Source organism: Anomaloglossus baeobatrachus, chromosome 11 (genome assembly GCF_048569485.1).
Source record: "Anomaloglossus baeobatrachus isolate aAnoBae1 chromosome 11, aAnoBae1.hap1, whole genome shotgun sequence".
Classification (NCBI taxonomy): domain Eukaryota; kingdom Metazoa; phylum Chordata; class Amphibia; order Anura; family Aromobatidae; genus Anomaloglossus; species Anomaloglossus baeobatrachus.
The window spans coordinates 2,463,849-2,480,858 of NC_134363.1; the positions used below are offsets into that span (position 1 = coordinate 2,463,849).

Sequence of the window (17,010 nt, forward strand, 5' to 3'; positions counted from 1 at the left end):
GTGTGATCAGAGGAACGCCTGCGTATGTGTCCTCTCACAGCAGAGGGGTCGTTACAGTGTGATCAGAGGAACGCCTGCGTATGTGTCCTCACACAGCAGAGGGGTCGTTACAGTGTGATCAGAGGAACGCCTGCGTATGTGTCCTCTCACAGCAGAGGGGTCGTTACAGTGTGATCAGAGGAACGCCTGCGTATGTGTCCTCTCACAGCAGAGGGGTCGTTACAGTGTGATCAGAGGAACGCCTGCGTATGTGTCCTCACACAGCAGAGGGGTCGTTACAGTGTGATCAGAGGAGTCATGTAGAGAGACGCACACAGTAATGCCTGCGTATGTGTCCTCACACAGCAGAGGGGTCGTTACAGTGTGATCAGAGGAGTTATGTAGAGAGACGCACACAGTAATGCCTGCGTATGTGTCCTCACACAGCAGAGGGGTCGTTACAGTGTGATCAGAGGAGTCATGTAGAGAGACGCACACAGTAACACCTGCGTATGTGTCCACTCACAGCAGAGGGGTCGTTACAGTGTGATCAGAGTAATGCCTGCGTATGTGTCCTCTCACAGCAGAGGGGTCGTTACAGTGTGATCAGAGGAGTCATGTAGAGAGACGCACACAGTAACGCCTGCGTATGTCACTTCACACAGCAGAGGAGTCGTTACAGTGTATTCAGATGATTGTTCTCAGTGAGAGAAACAAAGTTACAATTTTGTAGTTGTGTGTTACAGAGAAGCTTTCGAGACATCTCCGGTCCCTTCATGAGGCATGGTATGACAAAGTATCTGAAGAAACACAAATATATGCACCAACAGAGCAGAGGGATGCATAATAAAAGACATTTAAATAAACAAACACTGAGCTTAGAGAGTGAATCCTTAATTAGCTTTGATTAGTGGTGTGAAAGGTTTATTGTCCCAATATCCATGTAGGATCAGAGGCCTGGTGCCCTAGCAGTCTCTGGAACAGACTCCTCACATTTTGTAGTGGTCCTAAATCCTCCTGACAGGTTGAGTCCTGTGTCCACAGAGTTAAACATTTTAATGAATTTGTACTCCCAGACCCTTCGATGATTTTGTGATCTGAAGTTGCCTTTTAATAAACCCCATTAAAGTCGTCATATTAAAAGGCAACTTCAGATCACAAAACCATCGAAGGGTCTGGGAGTACAAATTCATTAAAATGTTTAACTCTGTGTACACAGGACTCAACCTGTCAGGAGGATTTTTGACCCACTACAGAAACTGAGGGCACAGGCCTCTGATCTTAAGCTGGGTTTACACACTGCAACATCGCAAACGACATCGCTGTAACGTCACCGGTTTTGTGACGTTACAGCGACCTCCCCAGCGACATTGCAGTGTGTGAAACCTATCAGCGACCTGGCCCCTGCTGTGAAGTTGTGATCGCTACAAATCGTTCAGGACCATTCCTAGGTCCTTTGTTTCCCGCTGTGCAGCATGCATCGCTAGCAAGTTTCAGTGTGTAAAGGGGACTTTCCAGCGACTCCGCGGCTCTGTCTGTGTAGCGTCCTGATTAGCGGTCACCGGTGAAGGATTCACCGGTGACCGCTAATCCCCCGAGTGACTGAAGTGTCCCCCCCTCTCTCATACTCACCGATCCCCGATCACCGGCGCTGCACGGCGTTCACACTGCTCCGGCGGCTTTTCCTTTTTTGAAAAAGCCGGCCGCTCATTAAACAATCTCGTATTCCCTGCTTTTCCCCGCCCACCGGCAAATATGATTGGTTGCAGTGAGACACGCCCACACGCTGAGTGACAGCTGTGTCACTGCACCCAATCACAGCAGCCGGTGGGCGTGTCTTTACTGTGCAGTAAAATAAATAAATAATTAAAAAATCCGGCGTGAGGTCCCCCCCAATTTTAATACCAGCCAGATAAAGCCATACGGCTGCAGGCTGGTATTCTCAGGATGGGGAGCTCCACGTTATGGGGAGCCCCCCAGCCTAACAATATCAGCCAGCAGCCGCCCAGAATTGCCGCATACATTAGATGCGACAGTTCTGGGACTGTACCCGGCTCTTCCCGATTTGCCCTGGTGCGTTGGCAAATCGGGGTAATAAGGAGTTATTGGCAGCCCATAGCTGCCAATAAGTCCTAGATTAATCATGTCAGGCGTCTCCCCGAGATTCCTTCCATGATTAATCTGTAAATTACAGTTAAAAAACACACACACCCGAAAAATCCTTTATTAGAAATAAAAAACACTAACAAATTCCCTCATTACCAATTTATTACCCACAACAAAGCCCTCCTTGTCTGGCGTAATCCACGGTCCTCCAGCGTCGCATCCAGCTCTGCTGCATGCAGGTGACAGGAGCAGCAGAAGACACCGCCGCTCCTGTCACCTGCACGCAGCTAATGAAGACAGCCGCGCGATCAGCTGAGCTGTCACTGATGTTACCTGGATCCAGCGGTGGCCGCGGGTAACCTCAGTGACAGCTCAGCTGATCGCGCTACTCACCGCCGCTCCGGTCAGCTCCACGCAGCAAATGAGGTGAGTAGCGCGATCAGCTGAGCTGTCACTGAGGTTACCCGCGGCCACCGCTGCATCCACCGCTGGATCCAGGTAACCTCAGTGACAGCTGATCACACGGCTCTCTTCATTAGCTGCGTGCAGGTGACAGGAGCGGCGGTGTATTCTGCAGCTCCTGTCACCTGCATGCAGCAGAGCTGGATGCGACGCTGGAGGACTGTGGATTACGCCGGACAAGGAGGGCTTTGTTGTGGGTAATAAATTGGTAATGAGGGAATGTGTTTGTGTTTTTAATTTCTAATAAAGGATTTTTTCAGGTGTGTGTGTGTTTATTTACTGTTATTTACAGATTAATCATGGAGGGTGTCTCATAGACGCCTAACATGATTAATCTAGGATTTAGTGGCAGCTATTGGCTGCCAATAACTCCTTATTACCCCGATTTGCCAACGCACCAGGGCAAATCGGGAAGAGCCGGGTACAGTCCCAGAACTGTCGCATCTAATGTATGCGGCAATTCTGGGCGGCTGCTGGCTGATATTGTTAGGCTGGGGGGCTCCCCATAACGTGGAGCTCCCCATCCTGAGAATACCAGCCTGCAGCCGTATGGCTTTATCTGGCTGGTATTAAAATAGGGGGGGACCGCACGCCGGATTTTTTAATTATTTATTTATACGGCACACAGACAGAGCCGCGCGGCATTAAATGAAGTCGGGTGAAGTTCACCTGCTTTTTTGACACGTCCCCAACGACCAGCTAGTCGCTCTGCAGGTCCGGATCGCTGTTAGGTCGTTGGCCAGGTCTGCCTGTTTGACAGCTCACCAGAGACTTTGTAGCGATCCCGGCCAGGTTGAGATCGCAGGTTGGATCGCTAGAAAGTCTCAGTGTGTAAACCCAGCTTTACATGGATACATGGACAATAAACCTTTCACACCACTAATCAAAGCTAATTAAGGATTCCCTCTCTAGCTCAGTGTTTGTTTATTTAAATGTCCTTTTATTATATCGCCTCTGCCCTGTTTATGTATATATTTGTGTTTCTTCAGATACTTTGTCATACCATGCCCGAGGAAGGGACTGAGATGTCTCCAAAGCTGCTCTGTAACATCATTTATATTAGTTAGCCATTAAAAGGTATCACAACTACAGAATTGTAACTGGCTAACACAGTACCAAAACTTTCTCTCTTGTAACTAGTGTGATCAGAGGAACGCCTGCGTATGTGTCCTCACACAGCAGAGGGGTCGTTACAGTGTGATCAGAGGAACGCCTGCGTATGTGTCCTCACACAGCAGAGGGGTCGTTACAGTGTGATCAGAGGAACGCCTGCGTATGTGTCCTCACACAGCAGAGGGGTCGTTACAGTGTGATCAGAGGAACGCCTGCGTATGTGTCCTCACACAGCAGAGGGGTCGTTACAGTGTGATCAGAGGAACGCCTGCGTATGTGTCCTCTCACAGCAGAGGGGTCGTTACAGTGTGATCAGAGGAACGCCTGCATATGTCTCCTCACACAGCAGAGGGGTCGTTACAGTGTGATCAGAGGAACGCCTGCGTATGTGTCCTCACACAGCAGAGGGGTCGTTACAGTGTGATCAGAGGAACGCCTGCGTATGTGTCCTCACACAGCAGAGGGGTCGTTACAGTGTGATCAGAGGAACGCCTGCGTATGTGTCCTCACACAGCAGAGGGGTCGTTACAGTGTGATCAGAGGAACGCCTGCGTATGTGTCCTCACACAGCAGAGGGGGTCGTTACAGTGTGATCAGAGGAACGCCTGCGTATGTCTCCTCACACAGCAGAGGGGTCGTTACAGTGTGATCAGAGGAACGCCTGCGTATGTGTCCTCACACAGCAGAGGGGGTCGTTACAGTGTGATCAGAGGAACGCCTGCGTATGTGTCCTCACACAGCAGAGGGGTCGTTACAGTGTGATCAGAGGAACGCCTGCGCATGTGTCCTCACACAGCAGAGGGGTCGTTACAGTGTGATCAGAGGAACGCCTGCGTATGTGTCCTCACACAGCAGAGGGGTCGTTACAGTGTGATCAGAGGAACGCCTGCGTATGTGTCCTCACACAGCAGAGGGGTCGTTACAGTGTGATCAGAGGAACGCCTGCGTATGTGTCCTCACACAGCAGAGGGGTCGTTACAGTGTGATCAGAGGAACGCCTGCGTATGTGTCCTCACACAGCAGAGGGGGTCGTTACAGTGTGATCAGAGGAACGCCTGCGTATGTCTCCTCACACAGCAGAGGGGTCGTTACAGTGTGATCAGAGGAACGCCTGCGTATGTGTCCTCACACAGCAGAGGGGGTCGTTACAGTGTGATCAGAGGAACGCCTGCGTATGTGTCCTCACACAGCAGAGGGGTCGTTACAGTGTGATCACAGGAACGCCTGCGTATGTGTCCTCACACAGCAGAGGGGTCGTTACAGTGTGATCAGAGGAACGCCTGCGTATGTGTCCTCACACAGCAGAGGGGGTCGTTACAGTGTGATCAGAGGAACGCCTGCGTATGTCTCCTCACACAGCAGAGGGGTCGTTACAGTGTGATCAGAGGAACGCCTGCGTATGTGTCCTCACACAGCAGAGGGGTCGTTACAGTGTGATCAGAGGAACGCCTGCGTATGTGTCCTCACACAGCAGAGGGGTCGTTACAGTGTGATCAGAGGAACGCCTGCGCATGTGTCCTCACACAGCAGAGGGGTCGTTACAGTGTGATCAGAGGAACGCCTGCGTATGTGTCCTCACACAGCAGAGGGGTCGTTACAGTGTGATCAGAGGAACGCCTGCGTATGTGTCCTCACACAGCAGAGGGGTCGTTACAGTGTGATCAGAGGAACGCCTGCGTATGTGTCCTCACACAGCAGAGGGGTCGTTACAGTGTGATCAGAGGAACGCCTGCGTATGTCTCCTCACACAGCAGAGGGGTCGTTACACTGTGATCAGAGGAACGCCTGCGTATGTGTCCTCACACAGCAGAGGGGTCGTTACACTGTGATCAGAGGAACGCCTGCGTATGTGTCCTCACACAGCAGAGGGGTCGTTACAGTGTGATCAGAGGAACGCCTGCGTATGTGTCCTCACACAGCAGAGGGGTCGTTACAGTGTGATCAGAGGAACGCCTGCGTATGTCTCCTCACACAGCAGAGGGGTCGTTACAGTGTGATCAGAGGAACGCCTGCGTATGTGTCCTCACACAGCAGAGGGGTCGTTACAGTGTGATCAGAGGAACGCCTGCGTAAGTGTCCTCACACAGCAGAGGGGTCGTTACACTGTGATCAGAGGAACGCCTGCATATGTGTCCTCACACAGCAGAGGGGTCGTTACAGTGTGATCAGAGGAACGCCTGCGTATGTGTCCTCTCACAGCAGAGGGGTCGTTACACTGTGATCAGAGGAACGCCTGCATATGTGTCCTCACACAGCAGAGGGGTCGTTACAGTGTGATCAGAGGAACGCCTGCGTATGTGTCCTCACACAGCAGAGGGGTCGTTACAGTGTGATCAGAGGAATGCCTACGTATGTGTCCTCACACAGCAGACGGGTCGTTACAGTGTGATCAGAGGAACGCCTGCGTATGTGTCCTCACACAGCAGAGGAGTCGTTACAGTGTGATCAGAGGAACGCCTGCGTATGTCTCCTCACACAGCAGAGGGGTCGTTACAGTGTGATCAGAGGAACGCCTGCGTATGTGTCCTCACACAGCAGAGGGGTCGTTACAGTGTGATCAGAGGAACGCCTGCGTATGTGTCCTCACACAGCAGAGGGGTCGTTACAGTGTGATCAGAGGAACGCCTGCGTATGTCTCCTCACACAGCAGAGGGGTCGTTACAGTGTGATCTCATTTTTCCTGCACTGCTACACTGACGTCACATGATGTCACACAATCTGCTGTGGGGCCGTGTGTGGACCCCCGTGGATGCAGATCGTGGTTTGCGGAGGTCTGACCAGCAGTCTTCACCTCGGACGATTTAACCATGATACATAAATAAACCCGTCAGACATATTGGGGCAGGGGTATTTTAAGTTGTCCTCCCGCTTGCTCAGCATTCTCCTTAGATGCCTCCTCCCCTCTGGACCTCGAGGACAGCCACCGGTCACATCCTTTTCCCACAGTCGGACAGTGTGGAATTGCACTAATCGCAGGACGCGGCGCTGGGTACTGTGGGAATGCAGAGGATGGAGGACGGCTCTCATGGCTGAGTAATACGGGAATGCAGAGGATGGAGGACGGCTCTCATGGCTGAGTAATACGGGAATGCAGAGACTGGAGGACGGCTCTCATGGCTGAGTAATACGGGAATGCAGAGAATGGAGGACGGCTCTCATGGCTGAGTAATGTGGGAATGCAGAGGATAGAGGACGGCTCTCATGGCTGAGTAATACGGGAATGCAGAGAATGGAGGACGGCTCTCATGGCTGAGTAATGTGGGAATGCAGAGGATAGAGGACGGCTCTCATGGCTGAGTAATGTGGGAATGCAGAGGATAGAGGACGGCTCTCATGGCTAAGTAATACGGGAATGCAGAGGATAGAGGACGGCTCTCATGGCTGAGTAATACGGGAATGCAGAGAATGGAGGACGGCTCTCATGGTTGAGTAATGTGGGAATGCAGAGGATAGAGGACGGCTCTCATGGCTGAGTAATGTGGGAATGCAGAGGATAGAGGACGGCTCTCATGGCTAAGTAATACGGGAATGCAGAGGATAGAGGACGGCTCTCATGGCTGAGTAATACGGGAATGCAGAGAATGGAGGACGGCTCTCATGGCTGAGTAATGTGGGAATGCAGAGGATAGAGGACGGCTCTCATGGCTGAGTAATGTGGGAATGCAGAGGATAGAGGACGGCTCTCATGGCTAAGTAATACGGGAATGCAGAGGATAGAGGACGGCTCTCATGGCTGAGTAATACGGGAATGCAGAGGATAGAGGACGGCTCTCATGGCTGAGTAATACGGGAATGCAGAGGATAGAGGACGGCTCTCATGGCTGAGTAATACGAGAATGCAGAGGATAGAGGACGGCTCTCATGGCTAAGTAATACGGGAATGCAGAGGATAGAGGACGGCTCTCATGGCTGAGTAATACGGGAATGCAGAGGATAGAGGACGGCTCTCATGGCTGAGTAATACGGGAATGCAGAGGATAGAGGACGGCTCTCATGGCTGAGTAATACGGGAATGCAGAGGATAGAGGACGGCTCTCATGGCTGAGTAATACAGGAATGCAGAGGATAGAGGACGGCTCTCATGGCTGAGTAATGTGGGAATGCAGAGGATAGAGGACGGCTCTCATGGCTAAGTAATACGGAAATGCAGAGGATGGAGGACGGCTCTCATGGCTGAGTAATACGGGAATGCAGAGAATGGAGGACGGCTCTCATGGCTGAGTAATGTGGGAATGCAGAGGATAGAGGACGGCTCTCATGGCTGAGTAATACGGGAATGCAGAGAATGGAGGACGGCTCTCATGGCTGAGTAATGTGGGAATGCAGAGGATAAAGGACGGCTCTCATGGCTGAGTAATGTGGGAATGCAGAGGATAGAGGACGGCTCTCATGGCTAAGTAATACGGGAATGCAGAGGATAGAGGACGGCTCTCATGGCTGAGTAATACGGGAATGCAGAGAATGGAGGACGGCTCTCATGGCTGAGTAATGTGGGAATGCAGAGGATAGAGGACGGCTCTCATGGCTGAGTAATGTGGGAATGCAGAGGATAGAGGACGGCTCTCGTGGCTAAGTAATACGGGAATGCAGAGGATAGAGGACGGCTCTCATGGCTGAGTAATACGGGAATGCAGAGAATGGAGGACGGCTCTCATGGCTGAGTAATGTGGGAATGCAGAGGATAGAGGACGGCTCTCATGGCTGAGTAATGTGGGAATGCAGAGGATAGAGGACGGCTCTCATGGCTAAGTAATACGGGAATGCAGAGGATAGAGGACGGCTCTCATGGCTGAGTAATACGGGAATGCAGAGGATAGAGGACGGCTCTCATGGCTGAGTAATACGGGAATGCAGAGGATAGAGGACGGCTCTCATGGCTGAGTAATACGAGAATGCAGAGGATAGAGGACGGCTCTCATGGCTAAGTAATACGGGAATGCAGAGGATAGAGGACGGCTCTCATGGCTGAGTAATACGGGAATGCAGAGGATAGAGGACGGCTTTCATGGCTGAGTAATACGGGAATGCAGAGGATAGAGGACGGCTCTCATGGCTGAGTAATACAGGAATGCAGAGGATAGAGGACGGCTCTCATGGCTGAGTAATACAGGAATGCAGAGGATAGAGGACGGCTCTCATGGCTGAGTAATGTGGGAATGCAGAGGATAGAGGACGGCTCTCATGGCTAAGTAATACGGAAATGCAGAGGATAGAGGACGGCTCTCATGGCTAAGTAATACGGAAATGCAGAGGATAGAGGACGGCTCTCATGGCTGAGTAATACGGGAATGCAGAGGATAGAGGACGGCTCTCATGGCTGAGTAATACGGGAATGCAGAGGATAGAGGACGGCTCTCATGGCTGAGTAATACGGGAATGCAGAGGATAGAGGACGGCTCTCATGGCTAAGTAATACGGGAATGCAGAGGATAGAGGACGGCTCTCATGGCTAAGTAATACGGGAATGCAGAGGATAGAGGACGGCTCTCATGGCTAAGTAATACGGGAATGCAGAGGATAGAGGACGGCTCTCATGGCTGAGTAATACGGGAATGCAGAGGATAGAGGACGGCTCTCATGGCTGAGTAATGTGGGAATGCAGAGGATAGAGGACGGCTCTCATGGCTGAGTAATGTGGGAATGCAGAGGATAGAGGACGGCTCTCATGGCTGAGTAATGTGGGAATGCAGAGGATAGAGGACGGCTCTCATGGCTGAGTAATGTGGGAATGCAGAGGATAGAGGACGGCTCTCATGGCTGAGTAATGTGGGAATGCAGAGGATAGAGGACGGCTCTCATGGCTGAGTAATACGGGAATGCAGAGGATAGAGGACGGCTCTCATGGCTGAGTAATACGGGAATGCAGAGGATAGAGGACGGCTCTCATGGCTGAGTAATGTGGGAATGCAGAGGATAGAGGACGGCTCTCATGGCTGAGTAATGTGGGAATGCAGAGGATAGAGGACGGCTCTCATGGCTGAGTAATGTGGGAATGCAGAGGATGGAGGACGGCTCTCATGGCTGAGTAATGTGGGAATGCAGAGGATAGAGGACGGCTCTCATGGCTGAGTAATACGGGAATGCAGAGGATAGAGGACGGCTCTCATGGCTGAGTAATACGGGAATGCAGAGGATAGAGGACGGCTCTCATGGCTGAGTAATGTGGGAATGCAGAGGATGGAGGACGGCTCTCATGGCTGAGTAATACGGGAATGCAGAGGATAGAGGACGGCTCTCATGGCTGAGTAATGTGGGAATGCAGAGGATAGAGGACGGCTCTCATGGCTGAGTAATGTGGGAATGCAGAGGATAGAGGACGGCTCTCATGGCTGAGTAATACGGGAATGCAGAGGATAGAGGACGGCTCTCATGGCTGAGTAATGTGGGAATGCAGAGGATAGAGGACGGCTCTCATGGCTAAGTAATACGGGAATGCAGAGGATAGAGGACGGCTCTCATGGCTGAGTAATACGGGAATGCAGAGGATAGAGGACGGCTCTCATGGCTGAGTAATGTGGGAATGCAGAGGATAGAGGACGGCTCTCATGGCTGAGTAATGTGGGAATGCAGAGGATAGAGGACGGCTCTCATGGCTGCGGATCTGATTACTATCTGGGGATTAGCTGCTATTCTGGAAATCTTTGCTTTTTGCATTTTTTGCTCCTGAGCCGCTGCCCCCTAATACAAGGATTTCTCACTATTAGAAGCCCACGTGAGGGCTCGATAGTTGGGACCCCCAGAATGACCATGGAAGGGGACTGTAGGGATTAATTCTGGACACATATAAACCCCCATCGATGACAGAGGACTCACAGCTGGTTGAACATCCGCTTCATCTCATCGGTGATATTGAGGGAACAGCTGACTTCCTCGTCCGAGAAGCGTCCGGCGTCCCCCTCCTGCTCGGAGATGTCCTCCTCTGACGTCAGCTTCCGCTCCTTCTTCTTAGACACTGTTCCCACCTGAAGGGATAGAGAATTTGGCAGCTCACGGTTAATATGGCGGGACCTCGGTGTGGAGACCCCCCAACACACGTACCAGTGAAGCCGAATAATGCATGAAGCTGCAGGGTGGGCCGCCAGCATTCAGCCCGGGCTCCGCATGCGGGATACAGCAAGGAAGCATGAGAAGAAGCAAAGCCCTGCCTGCCGGGACCCCCGCTACCCGAGAGAGACCACCAGAAGAAGCCCTACTACAGAGCCTACAGAAGAGGCGTCCATCCACCACCACCACAGACCAGAAGACTATGAGCGGCCGCATGAGAAGAAGATCGGGGAGAGAGGAGGAGAGCCGGTCACCTGAAACATCTTGGATACGTCTTCAGAATTGCGCTGCTGTGCTACATCACACAGCTTGGCAGTAATATCAATCCGCCGGCAGATATCCATGTCCACCTTCATGGCTTTTTCCTGGATCTTTGAGTCGAGATCAGTCATCGGCTGCGGGGGACATTGTACATTATCTTCTCTAGTAAGAACGGCATCATAAACATCTCCCCCAAGGTTTACCCCAGACCACCAATCACCACCACCATTCACTCATTGTGTAGAATTCACATTCAGAGCTGCATTCACAATTCTGCTAGGTTCCAGTTACCAGATGGCAGTGCATTGTGGGATCTTAAAGAAGATAGGAAAAGGCTTCGATATAAGATCGGTGGGACCCCCACTAATCACAGAGGGCCATCAATATCGAAGCACTGATAACACCTAAGACATCATCATAGAACGGGATCGCCTGCTCCGGAGGCTCCACTGAACGAAGCGACTACCGCTCCGGCCCGGCTTCACTTGCGCGGCCTTATTATTGCGGGCGTTTCTGGGACACATATAATGGGACGCCTGCGGCTGGGATACAAAGCGTCTTTGGTGTTTGGGCAATAACAACAGGTAAAGTGTCCACAGACGCACGGATTCCAACCACCTCCATCCGCCGTCAGTCTGCTCCCAGGATCAGGCGCTCACCGACCATTAGTGATTACAAGACTATCCCTCAGCATGAAGAATTATGGACAGAAGAGTCTACAGATCCTCCGCCCGGCTCCACCTCATGCCGCTAATATACCATTGTTCAGGAGAAAGCAACGAAGCGGTGGCACTCACCGGTGATGATAATGAAGCTTTACAAATGGGTGTGTAGGTGCAGGTCACATACGGACGACTGTTTTGCGTGAGGCTGCATTTCTACAGGCATGTACGCGACTCAAATCTACCCATCCACTTGTAAAGATTCATCATCACCGGTGAGTGCCACCGCTTCATTGCTTGCTTCCGCCCAACCCGGCGCCCGTCCCACCGACTGACAGGACCCGGCGCCCGTCCCACCTACCAACAAGACCCAACCCCTGTCCCACCGACCGACAGGACCTGGCGCCCGTCCCACCTACCAACAAGACCCAACCCCTGTCCCACCTACCAACAAGACCCAACCCCTGTCCCACCGACCGACAGGACCTGGCGCCCGTCCCACCTACCAACAAGACCCAACCCCTGTCCCACCTACCAACAAGACCCAACCCCTGTCCCACCGACCGACAGGACCTGGCACCCATCCCACCGACCAACAAGACCCGGCGCCCGTCCCACCGACCAACAAGACCCAACCCCTGTCCCACCGACCGACAGGACCTGGCGCCCGTCCCACCGACCAACAAGACCCAACCCCTGTCCCACCGACCGACAGGACCTGGCGCCCGTCCCACCGACCAACAAGACCCGGCGCCCATCCCACCGACCAACAAGACCCAACCCCTGTCCCACCGACTGACAGGACCTGGCGCCCGTCCCACCTACCAACAAGACCCAACCCCTGTCCCACCGACCAACAAGACCAAACCCGTCCCACCGACCGACCCGTCCCACCGACCGACAGGACCTGGCGCCCGTCCCACTGACCAACAAGACCCGGCGCCCATCCCACCGACCAACAAGACCCAACCCTTGTCCCACCGACCAACAGGACCTGGCGCCCGTCCCACCTACCAACAAGACCCAACCCCTGTCCCACCGACCGACAGGACCTGGCACCCATCCCACCGACCAACAAGACCCGGCGCCCGTCCCACCGACCAACAAGACCCAACCCCTGTCCCACCGACCGACAGGACCTGGCACCCATCCCACTGACCAACAAGACCCGGCGCCCGTCCCACCGACCAACAAGACCCAACCCCTGTCCCACCGACCGACAGGACCTGGCGCCCGTCCCACCGACCAACAAGACCCGGCGCCCATCCCACCAACACCTATATAACCCTGCGATAAAGTAACGGCCCATTATGGATACACGAAGCTTCTACACTCGCCAAATACCCGGGCATCTGGTCACATCCGTGCCGGCGGTATATATCCTATAATGGGCTAAAGGCCGGGGCTGCCAGATTAACACTGAGGACTTTTCTTTAGGATGGAAATCAATATTAGGAATCTGTCACCCCATGGATCAGGGGGCCAACGGGCACCAAAACAGCCATGTTCCATACGTTGTGCAAGGATCCTGCAGCTCGAGAATAGGGGGGGCCGCACGAAGTATGGAGCTGCGTCTAGGGGGGAGCTGGAGGTTGCATCTGATAAGTCCTGGAAAAAATACTAATTACCTAGTAACAGACCCTCAGCTGTGTGAGCAGGGTGGGATCACACCCAGAATGCATTGCATTGGTGGCGGCTTCTGTGGGTTTATTTGGTGGTTTCTGGTAGGATGGGTGTAACTGCAGCTTTGGTTGGGACTAGAGAAGAATGGAAGATGGAAATCAAGTGTTCCCCTACATGTCGTGAGAAGGAACGCATCTGGGGATTTATTTAGTGTCTTTCTCCCCACACCGGCCACGTGTCTGAGCCACGGATGACTCCACAAATATCACACAGGTAAGAAGAGGAGGAAGCGTGGGATCCGGAGACAATAGAGCCATTGGGATAACCGGACAAGTAACTCATTCATTACCAGTGCTGGTCGGATGGGGAGTCCTGCAGAGCCGCGCCGCCCCCCCCGAGAGGCAGACCGGCGGCCCCTTCCCATAATCGGCTTGTCCTGGAGATAACGCAGCAGACGGACATTTCCTGCGGTCACAGACGCCGGCGCAGACCGGAGCAGACGCATTATTCATGGATTGTTTCTCTTGGCGAGGACCTAATATGGCTTCATCTCATCTGGAGGAGATTAACTACATCATGGCCGGAAGAGAGTCCCAGGAGGGATACAACTACTGAAAACCCGAGGGGTCACCGACCCCAACAGCGCAGGGTCTTCAAATCGGGGGGACTAGAAGCCCCTTTATTAGCCAAGAAACAGTGGAGACCCCTGAAAACGACCCTGACACTGAAAGCTGCGGGGTACACGAGCCACGTATGAGGGTTTATGGTACGAGAAATAAAGAGTGACCAGAGGGCCCCGACCGCTGCCACCGATCATGGACGTCAGTGGAGGAGAAGATAGGGACTATTATAATAGCAATAACAACAATAACATCTGCCTCCTCTCATCACAAAGCTCCGTTCTCAGTGATATTAGTAAGTGGGGTGTCTAGGGTGTATCGGGGCGATGGTTCAGAGGGGTAAGACCCTTTATAACCCAGAAAGAACCTGCAGCCGACATCTTACACCCCTCTCCCCATTGAGAGCACATGAAGGGGAGGTGCTGAGGCTTTAGGTACCAGTCAGCGGCTCCATAGACCCCCCCCCCCCCACCTTCCCGTCCCCGTCCTGGTTACTGTAAAATGAAAAATGCAGCTTTCTAATTAACTCGTATCAAGCATCAAATCCACCTTTCCTTGTGTGACACAGAAGCTTCTCACAGCTGAGGGTTTGTTACAATGTATCCCGTCTGCACAATCTCTGGGATTATGGAGCGCATGATGTGAAATCTCTGCTGACAGTGCCGCTTTCGTCAGAGTCTTCCCTGGAGCGTTCTCCATGCATACTCATCCATCCCTCCCAGGCGCTTCAGGGTCAGACTGATCGCCTGCAGGGCTGTGATTGGCAGCATGTGGGGGGGGGGTTAAAGCGGACACCCCCAGAGAAAACAGAAGAAACACAGTTGCGCACTATGGGAAATCTCTGCTTTAAGTGCAACTGTGTTTCTTCTGTTTTCTCTGGGGGTATCCGCTTTAACCCATCCTCCCAGATACTGCCAATCACAGCACTGCAGCCGATCAGTCTGACCCTGAAGTGTCTAGGAGGGATGGATGAGCGTGCACGGAGAACGCTCCAGGAAGACTCTGAAGAAAGCGGCACTGTGAGCAGAGATTTCCCATAGTGCGCTCCAAAACAACAGATGTGAATAGAGCAAAATGGAAAAGAGCGGCAGAATCAGGGGCGCTCAGACTTTTACAAGCTCTTTTACGCTTAATTTTTAAGCAAAAGACAGGTCCTAGTCCAGAGAATCTGCAGTAATTAATGAGAACTGGATTTAGAAATCTTCTTTTTAGGGTGATGTAGACTATAAGGGACGGCGACAATCCAGAAGAGGAGTCTCGGATCACGTGCTCCAACCTGGTAACCAAAGCCCCTCTAATGTCAGCCGGACGTGCAGACCCTCCATGCCATCGGTTAGTCACACACAGCAAACAGTGTTACTCCCAGGGATCGTCCGCAGCAAACCGTGTTACTCCCAGGGATCGTCCGCAGCAAACCGTGTTACTCCCAGGGATCGTCTGCAGCAAACCGTGTTACTCCCAGGGATCGTCTGCAGCAAACAGTGTTACTCCCAGGGATCGTCTGCAGCAAACAGTGTTACTCCCAGGGATCGTCTGCAGCAAACCGTGTTACTCCCAGGGATCGTCTGCAGCAAACAGTGTTACTCCCAGGGATCGTCTGCAGCAAACAGTGTTACTCCCAGGGATCGTCCGCAGCAAACAGTGTTACTCCCAGGGATCGTCTGCAGCAACCCTGAACCCCAGATGCAATCAGCCGATCAATCAGGATTTATACAAACAGCCCATTCATGTGCCTGGCTGATGGAGAAGCGGGGTGAGGGGTCTTCACGACCTCTGGGGAGGGGGTAACCAGTACAGCCGCACGGATCGGTGCTCAGTATCTCACACAGAGGAAGCGGTGAGGGTTAAACATTCCGCAGTGATCGCATCCGGGGAGAAGCGTAATGCTGCCACTTACATCACTCATCAGACCCTTGAAGACCACCAGCTCCGACTTCAGCCTCTCGATCTTCTCATTCAGTTCATCGTGGACATTATAAGCTTCTTGCGCCTCCTGAAAAACAACAGAGGAGCCGTGAAGACGGCGCTCACCTGTGCAGGGCGGGCGGCTCAGCCGGGACCCCAGGTCTTACCTCCTGTAGGGTCTCCACCATCGATTCCAGATTTGTCCTCTTCGCCAGCTCTTCCTCCCACCTGCAACCGGACAAGCAAAATATTAGAAGACGTAGGATGTATTAAGCAGAACCTGCCCTGAGGATTTACCCCAGAAAGTATCTGGAGCGATAAGTGAATTCGGGAGCTCTGCATAAAAATGGATCCCGCTGACCCCCTGCTCGCCTCCGGCCGCTGCCGGTCCCTGTCCAATCCTCCGGCCGGCCGCTGCCGGTCCCTGTCCAGTCCTCTGGCCGCTGCCGGTCCCTGTCCAGTCCTCCGGCCGCTGCCGGTCCCTGTCCAGTCCTCCGGCCGCTGCCGGCCCCTGTCCAGTCCTCCGGCCGCTGCCGGTCCCTGTCCAGTCCTCCGGCCGCTGCCGGCCCCTGTCCAATACTCCGGCCGCTGCCGGCCCCTGTCCAATACTCCGGCCGCTGCCGGCCCCTGTCCAATACTCCGGCCGCTGCCGGCCCCTGTCCAATACTCCGGCCGCTGCCGGCCCCTGTCCAATACTCCGGCCGCTGCCGGTCCCTGTCCAATCCTCCGGCCGCTGCCGGCCTTGAACCAACAATGTTGGCGTCACCCCAATGGTCTCTGACCCACTGATGCCTCCACATTTTTGCAAACATTACGTGTCATTGGTCACAGACACTAGATGGATTCCCTCCTGTAGGGCGTTACGTGCACGGAGGACCGGACGTCACCCAACAGCTAAAACTGGAGAAAAAAAACAGTAACTGCCGACCAAGACCCGGACAACTGCCCCCAGTGGAGTTCGGGGCTTTATACCCCATTATTAGCGTCTGCGACCTGAACAAACAGACATAACTGACGTCACCGGCACCGACAAGGGGCAAAAACGAGACGGTCAATGTATATACGGAGAAGCGTCCTGACCACGAGGACTGCAAATGTCAACACCGAGACCGGTGATGTGCACGAGGTCCGCCAAAACTAGAAACTGGTGGAAGGCCAGTGTTGGGGGGAGGGTGTTTGGGGGGGGGGGGGGGGATGATCAGACATGTTGGCTTTCAGCATGCCCAATCTTTTTG

The 17,010-nt window shown here is 53.3% G+C and overlaps 1 protein-coding gene across 2 annotated transcripts in view; it reads right to left on the reverse strand.

Moving 5' to 3' along the window:
• The window catches only part of IFFO2 (intermediate filament family orphan 2), a 63,393-nt gene that overhangs the window by 11,944 nt on the left and 34,439 nt on the right, over positions 1-17,010 (reverse strand). The window contains exons 2-5 of one of the 2 annotated variants that reach the window (XM_075328383.1): positions 15,943-16,003; positions 15,768-15,863; positions 10,959-11,099; positions 10,474-10,622 (exon numbers count right to left, since the gene is read on the reverse strand). In XM_075328383.1, coding sequence (XP_075184498.1) covers positions 10,474-10,622; positions 10,959-11,099; positions 15,768-15,863; positions 15,943-16,003 — 447 coding nt within the window. The remainder of the gene's footprint in view (positions 1-10,473; positions 10,623-10,958; positions 11,100-15,767; positions 15,864-15,942; positions 16,004-17,010) is intronic. The other variant, XM_075328384.1, reaches the window with a different exon arrangement.